At 35.7% G+C, this 8,001-nt stretch overlaps 1 protein-coding gene across 1 annotated transcript; it reads left to right on the top strand.

Annotated features, from left to right (window-relative positions):
* Nucleotides 1-219: 219 nt before the first annotated feature.
* On the top strand, nucleotides 220-3,620 carry Neurod4 (neuronal differentiation 4). Its single transcript, XM_042263335.2, has one exon. It carries the CDS (start codon nucleotides 222-224, stop codon nucleotides 1,215-1,217), a length of 996 nt encoding a protein of 331 aa, XP_042119269.1. The 5' UTR covers nucleotides 220-221; the 3' UTR covers nucleotides 1,218-3,620.
* Nucleotides 3,621-8,001: the final 4,381 nt, after the last annotated feature.

The raw sequence follows: 8,001 nt of genomic DNA, 5'->3' as shown, positions 1-8,001 counted from the left end.
TAAAAACAAAGTTTATGCATCTTTTGACAGGGTCTCATGTAGCTCAGGTTGGCCTCGAACTTTCTATGCTGTTAAATATGACTTTGAACTCCTGATCTTCCTACCTCCACCTCCCAAGGGCTAGGATCCTAGGCATGTGCCATCATGCCGATCTCAGTTTACATTTCCATCAGGTATTTGGGGGTTTAACTTTTTATATTTCCCTTTTCCAGAATCTATAAATGGCAAAAATGTACATGAAATCCAAGGATATGGTGGAGTTGGTCAACACACAATCCTGGATGGACAAAGGTCTAGGCTCTCAAAATGAGATGAAGGAGCAAGAGAGAAGATCAGGCTCTTATGGGATGCTTGGAACTTTAACTGAAGAGCATGACAGTATTGAAGAAGAGGAAGAAGAGGAAGAAGATGGAGAGAAACCTAAAAGGAGAGGTCCCAAGAAAAAGAAAATGACCAAAGCTCGCCTGGAGAGGTTCAGAGCTCGAAGAGTCAAGGCCAATGCTAGAGAACGGACCCGGATGCATGGCCTGAATGATGCCTTGGATAACCTTAGGAGGGTCATGCCATGTTACTCTAAAACCCAAAAACTTTCCAAGATAGAGACTCTTCGACTGGCAAGGAACTACATCTGGGCCTTGTCTGAAGTCCTGGAGACTGGTCAGACACTTGAAGGGAAGGGATTTGTAGAGATGCTCTGTAAAGGGCTCTCTCAGCCTACAAGCAATCTGGTGGCTGGATGCCTCCAACTAGGACATCAGTCTGCTCTCCTGGAGAAGCGTGAGGAAAAATCTCCAATTTGTGACTCTACTGTCTCTGTCCACAGCTTCAACTACCAGTCTCCAGGGCTCCCCAGCCCTCCTTACGGCCATATGGAAACACATCTTCTCCATCTCAAGCCTCAACCACTTAAGAGTTTGGGAGACTCTTCTTTTGGGAGCCATCCACCTGATTGCAGTACCCCCCCTTATGAGGGTCCACTCACACCACCCCTGAGCATCAGTGGCAACTTCTCCTTGAAGCAAGATGGCTCTCCTGAGTTGGAAAAATCCTACAGCTTCATGCCACATTATACCTCTGCAAATCTAAGTTCAGGGCATGTGCATTCAACTCCCTTTCAGGCTGGCACTCCCCGCTATGATGTTCCTGTAGACATGACCTATGATTCCTACCCCCACCATGGTATTGGAACTCAGCTCAATACAATCTTCACTGATTAGGCCTGTAAGATAAGCACCAGCATTTCAGAGAATGAGGTAGAGATATCTTCCATGTTTCTAGTGGCTGAGTTAAACCCTCAAAGAATTTTAAAGAACCCTTTGGATATACATAAAACATAATGGCCCTAGTCCATTCAGAACCTCCTGTTGCTACCAACTTCCTTCTCATTAACCTCTCACATTGTACCGATTCTTGTATTTGGGATCCTCAAGTGGAAATATTTGATGGTTTATGTTCACATGGCAATAGCACAGAAAACCAAGGCCCTGATCCAATGGTGCCAAAGACTCATTGGATGCTATGCCAAGTGACTTTCCATCTCCAGTGTTTGTTGCTTTCTGATAAAGATAAAGCAACTGTTCTAAGTCAACACATACTTTTCATTTCTTAGAAATTTCTTAAAGCTAAAAAGCAGTAAAAGAAAATTGCATGAATGTAATGATAAAATGGAACTGGAAGGTGGCATCAGGTACATGCCAGTTGGCTCACAGAACACAAAATTTGTGTGAATTTGACAGATCTTTATATCTATCTAAACATAACTTCCAGAGCCTAATACAACAACTTGACTACTGTAAATAGCCAAGTATGTTCTTTAAGAGATTAGTTCTATTTATCGCTGTGCTGAAAGGTATGCACATCATTTTTAGTGGTTTCAGAACCATGATAGAAGCCTCACACAAACTTTATTATTTTCTTTTCTTCTTCTTTTTCTTTTATTTTGAATTTAGCTTTTGTTTGTTTATTTTATTTTTCATCTCAACTGAAGTTTCTCCTCCCTCTACTCCTCCCAGTTCCTCCCCATCCACTTCTACTTCCCCCATCTACTCCCCTTCTTCTGTTTCTACAAACTTTACTCTTGATACTATTTAAAAAAAAACAACTGTCTTAGTACTAGGAGTTGAACAAGAAATCTCTGACTTCTGTGGTCAATGGGACACAGAAACATCAGCTAGTTCATTTCTTAGCTTCAATGACTAAAGGGCTGTGGGAATTCTGCCAGTGTCCAGGTGTTTCTGTTGGAATCAGAACACAGCCAAGTTCACATTGTAGAGTAATAAAATAGCCATACCAGCTAGCAAAAATTAAGGGACTCTGCCTAACACCTAGCCATTGGAAAAACATGGATTTTTCTTAAACATGATGAATTTCACTGTTTAAAGAAAAGTGATTAAAACCATAGAGCTCCGTACACTCCAGTATCATATATTCCAGAACCACAATCACTAATCAAGCTTAAATTCTCACAACATAAATGTAACTCCTCACTTTACATCCCCCACTGACTATTACCTTGTCCTCATTCCAAGATATAATGTTACTATATATTATAGCAAACATTTCAAGAGAAGTGACTTAGAATTGAGAATCAAGATTCAGGGAGAGTGAATGCTTTTACCAGTTTGTATCTTCAACACAGGTTTTGATCAGTCTGGAGAAAGTTTATTTTTCTTTATGTGACATCTCTTTTCTTTGTATCCAAACTGGCTCTGCTAAGTTTCTCTTTTCTAGGAAAATTCACTCTGAGAAATTTTACTATCCTGATCCATCTTCCAGAATAATTATTTAGGCCCAACTCAAGAATATAAATAGCTTATTTGATAGTGAGTCGGGGTACAACTATAGGAATAAATTTGAACAATATTAATGACAGATGAATATGCCATTTTATCTATCAAACTATTTGTTTCTTTCTTCTGTATTGCTTTTGTTTATTTTTTCACACTATAATTTGCTTTGTGTCCATCTTACTGCAGCACTTACTCTACTTTGCACCTTTGGCTTATAAATATTTTTAAAATTTTGTAGAGATCTTAAACTACACCACCACAGTACTCCCTCCCCGACACACCTTGAATAGGCAAAGAGAAATATTTATAGAGTCATCCTCTTATTTTATTTTGAGAATTTAGTGTTACTTGCCTAGCATTTATGTTGGTAGATAATAATTTCTATCTGCATTATTTATTAGATACTATTTATTTAACTTATTTATCCCTTCTTTTTATTTAAGAGTTTGGGTCCCATAGATATATCTGCAACTCCTTAAAGCTTCTTTGGGAAAGTAGCCTATAAGTTTGGAGTGAGAGGAAAGAAGAAAACCAGTTCTTGATGGCTTGTGGTGGTTTTGTAAAAAAGAGCAATAATTTGAATAGCTATGCAACTTAATGGCTTTAGTTTTTTCCCCTTTAAGGTGCACCAGAGTTTAATTATTGTTTATGCCTTTGAAGAGTGTAGTACATATGAATAAAGACTGTAAAATTGTGAAGAGAGAGAGATTTTATAATTGGATACAAATTTAGTCTTGTACCATGCTTGGAAAAAATTCATTCTTTAAATAATGTCCATTCTTCTGGAAACATTTTCAGGTAAAAGGAAGTAATTGTTTAAAAGAAATGACTGTTTTATCTCCTTTTTTTAAAAGTAGCAATAAAGCTTTGGGTATTATTACACATTGTGTTTTTCTTGGCTGTGTTACTCTTTGAAGTTTTCATTCAGTCTTTGCATTTATGTTTGGCGAGCAGCTAGCAAAGTGATTTCAGCCAGAGCAGATGGTTTACACATTTCTTTTCTCAGGTAATCTTTCCAGAAGACCTGAATGGTCACAATTTAGTAGCTAAGCATCTCCATCACTCATACAGTAAACTATAAAATTTGCAGTTATGGTATTAGTTCAGCCACAGAGGTTGGGCCATAGAAGGATGGACTAGTATCCTCAATTTAAGTGAGCTTGCCAACTTTTGAAAAAATATGAAGCATGTTTTTTGGCAATTGCCTTTTAATATCGTCAGATTTTTTTTTAGTCTTCTCTTGATAATATTTTCCCAAGGGTCCCTCTTAAATTAAAAAGACCTAATGATGATTATGGATATAAATAAAGTTGGTTAACAAAGGAAAGACTTGAGTTTAAATATTGATGAAACAAAATGTACAAAGGAAAGTCATCTTCCGACCTATCTTTGGTTTGCTGTTCCTGGTCTCCACATAGACACAATTGTTTCAAATACATTTAGTTAATAGTTACCAGAGGTCTTTTATATAAGCAGAAGCAAATATTTGGTACATTTATCACAAACATTGATATATTATCTCCTCCCTTTTTCTACAAATGTCAGTGTAACAAATAGTTGTGTGTCGACTTAATATTTAAGCACACATCTCCAGATTTTTTTTACATTTAAAATATTTTTACTATGATGTTATAACTGGCTATCATTAAACAATAAAATACTATAATTCATGAAACTAAGCTAAAGAATTTAGGTTGCAATACTGAATGATATGTCAATTGGCAGTTACTAAGAGTCTCTTTATTTTGTCATTACTCCAAGGAGACAACAACATGTCTCAGGTATGCGATGCTTATCATGTAGTGTCAGGTTTTAAGTTATTTGTATATATTTATTCATTTGATCCTAAAGTCATCTCCCAAAAGTAATACTCATTGCTCTCATTTTACAGATAAGGCACCTAAGGAAAAATGATCTGATCAAGTTTTCATTGCTTGTTAATGGTGGAGCCTGAAACAAAGTTGCTGTTTGACAAGCCAAAAGTTACCTTTGGTCATGCTACATCCCAGTCTGACCAATTACCACATCCACAACGGGATCTTCGAGAGGGAGATTCTCTGTCTTGACAAAACATGAACTTTTTATGGGATGTGGACTGTGTAGGCTATGAAGACGATGGGAAGATCCTAGGTTAATTTATTGCTGCTTGAAAGCACCCTCCCTTTCTTAGTGGTTGCATCCATTTCATGATTTCATTTTGCACAATTTATGATATAAGAAAGATGTTTTACTAGAAAATCAGAGATATAAAAATAAAATATATCAGCATAGAAGTGTCAAATGTTCAAACTTAGCTCCTTCAGCCTGTGTGATTGAAGGATAGTGTGGTGTAGTGGTTACATTATAATAGTACCTCAGCTAGGCAATTTACTGGATGAGCAACCGGCTTTGTTCAACCGGCTAACCTCACAGCTTCACATCCACCTTCCTTATAAAGATTATGGAAATGCTAACTGTACCATCTTCATGGGTTATGTCGATGAATTAATTGAGATTCTATATCCAAAGTACTTAGCACATATTTAGTAAGAGATGATTGCCACCATTTGTTATTATTCATTTATCTTTCCATATATTAATGTTAACTTGTCTCTGATACATGTCTGAGGAGTTCAAATGGTGATTGCTTCAAACATAGGGAGTCCACAGAGTTCTTTTAGTTTAAGAGTGTCAAATCAGACAGGACTTAGATCTGAAGCTCACTGGATATGTAGTTCTAAACAAGTTGATTAACATCTCTATCTCAGCTAGGCCAGAGAGTGGATGTGATGATTAAAACTGATAATAATGCCAGAAGATTATTTTGATCAGGTTTAGACATGAGGGAACTACCTCTCTGCTTTTCCTTTTATTGTTGTTATTGACAATAGGCTAAAAATAGCTGAGGTCACTGAGAACAAGGGAAGGGCAGGTCCTTTAAATTTATATGGTATTGGCAACTAGAACCAGCCTCAAAATTTAGGACTGTACAGGACCCAAACACTGGAATTTGCTGTTTCTAACTAGTCAGTACTTTTAAATAGACATATCCAAAAGAAAACTTTCTGAATTTAGGAAATAGGACATTTGAATTTTGCTTACTTTAGAGAAATTGATTTACAGATAAAAGGAAACTTGTTGTAGCTTTTTGCTCTAATCTGGCCTACAATGATGTACAACAGTATATCATTACCTCAAAAATGTGTAGTAATACTAGATTTTGATTCTGTTTTTTAAGTTGTTATTAAGAAATATCTCTGAGCTAGGAAGTAAACCCATTGCAGGGGATACAGAGACCAATACTGGAGTATACACTGATGACGGACTATAGATGGTCTAATAGGCACAGCCTTTTTATACATTATTAGTAGCAGTATGAGGCATGCAGATCAAATATTATACACAGTATTTGACAGAGATACTTGGGGTCTTTTCTTATTCACATGTTAACTAGTATATAGATAAAACAGATTATGAGCTTATTTTCTTTTATATATTTGTCTTAGATTAGTTAATTCATACTTTATTTGTAGTTAAGTAAAATATACTTCCTGGGATGAAGTTAGGGTATTGATATGACAATTTTGGATGACTTACAGGGAGAATAACCTTGATTAAATTAAGTAAGCTTGAAAAGTCTACTTTGTTTTTCTAAAATTGCTAAAATAAATTACAACAACAATACAAAGCAAAAGAAATTCTGAGCAATGTTATGGGTAGGCACAGGGGACCAAGGGAAACAGATGATTATAATGAAAAGCCCCCATCCTGACTGTCATAATACACAGTTTGGGTGTGTCTATATGTAAGCTAATGGCTTACTAAATGTGAATCAAAGGCAATTTTAAGAAACAATAGCTAAGTGTGATGATACACACTTGTGTTGGTGTATGCCTTTAATTCCAGCACTCAGAAGGCTGAGGCAGGTGGATCTCAGTGAGTTTGAAGCCAGGCTGGTCTACAGAGTGAGTTCCAGGGCAGCAAGAGCTACACAGAAAAACCCTGTCTTGAAAAAAACAAAAACAATAAACAACAACAAAAACAATAGCTAAACTTTGAAGAAAAAAAGAAGAAATTGTTTTAATTGTTTAAAACAATTAAAATTGTTTAATTGGCATGTTACCACAAAAAGTCAAAAAGTTAAGTTGTTGATGCTAAGTCTACATACTGTGAAGTAAGAAAATTCTTTTTTTTCACTATGTCATCTAAGGCCAAATCACAGCAAAAAGCTACTACAAATCTCTTTTAGTATTTTGTCAATTTCTAAAAAGAAAACAAAATAAGCCATTGAAGTAGGTTCCATTTTGTAGAAACTTACCAGTAAATAAGTAGATAAATATTAGAACATGACTCTTCTTTCCTAGTCTGTCTACATATGTCCTGGATCCCAGGGCAGGGATTAGGTAAGTGTGCTGCTCAATAAACTTTCTAAACTTCCATTATCTTACCTACAAAGTAAGATGTTTTAGATTTTAGACACCTGATGTTTCTTTTAGCTAAATATATTAATAATTCTATTAATATCTTATGCTTCTTTTCTCCCTGACAGGAGAATACATTTATATATTTTTGGAAAGGAAAGAATGAATGATGGAATAGAAGCTTATAAACAAATTATGAACTTCATGTTAAACTCGAGGTGATAGTTAAATGCCATTATGTGGTTTTACAATTGTTGATCAGCTATCTTAAAGATGTGGTGTGTTTTTTAATTTTTTGTCACTTAGGAAAATGATTTCATTGGCAACAAACTTATTCTTAGTCTCCAGTTAGCTAAAATAGATTTCTAAAAGGCCAAATAGAAAAGTTATATTATTTCTATAATTAAGAAACTGCTCTGTTTCCTGCCCTAAGTTGGAAAAAACAGAATGAAGTTGACTGAATTATTTACTTTATTGCAAATACGGTTATTTCTGAGCTAGCCATATCCATATTCTGTGCTGAGTATTAGCTTTGGGTTATTTATTTTATTGACAATTTCACAAGTGTATAGAATATATTTCAGACATGTTCATCCTCTATTACTTTCTCTCATCCCAGTGGAATGAGAACCAGCAGGACTTCTTCCTGAGTATGGCCCTTCTATTATCTTGTCTCTTTTTTGTGTGACCCCTAGCTCAGTCACACACATGGCTTAGGCATTACTTATTGAAGCATGGGTGACTTGCTGGTGACTACAACACTGAAGAAATTATCTCCCATCTACGCTGAGGATTGTTGAGAATATTTCATA

Source organism: Peromyscus maniculatus, chromosome 18, assembly GCF_049852395.1.
Source record: "Peromyscus maniculatus bairdii isolate BWxNUB_F1_BW_parent chromosome 18, HU_Pman_BW_mat_3.1, whole genome shotgun sequence".
Classification (NCBI taxonomy): Eukaryota; Metazoa; Chordata; class Mammalia; order Rodentia; family Cricetidae; genus Peromyscus; species Peromyscus maniculatus.
Note: the sequence above shows the minus strand (reverse complement) of the source record. Positions and strands in the feature narration are given on the sequence as shown.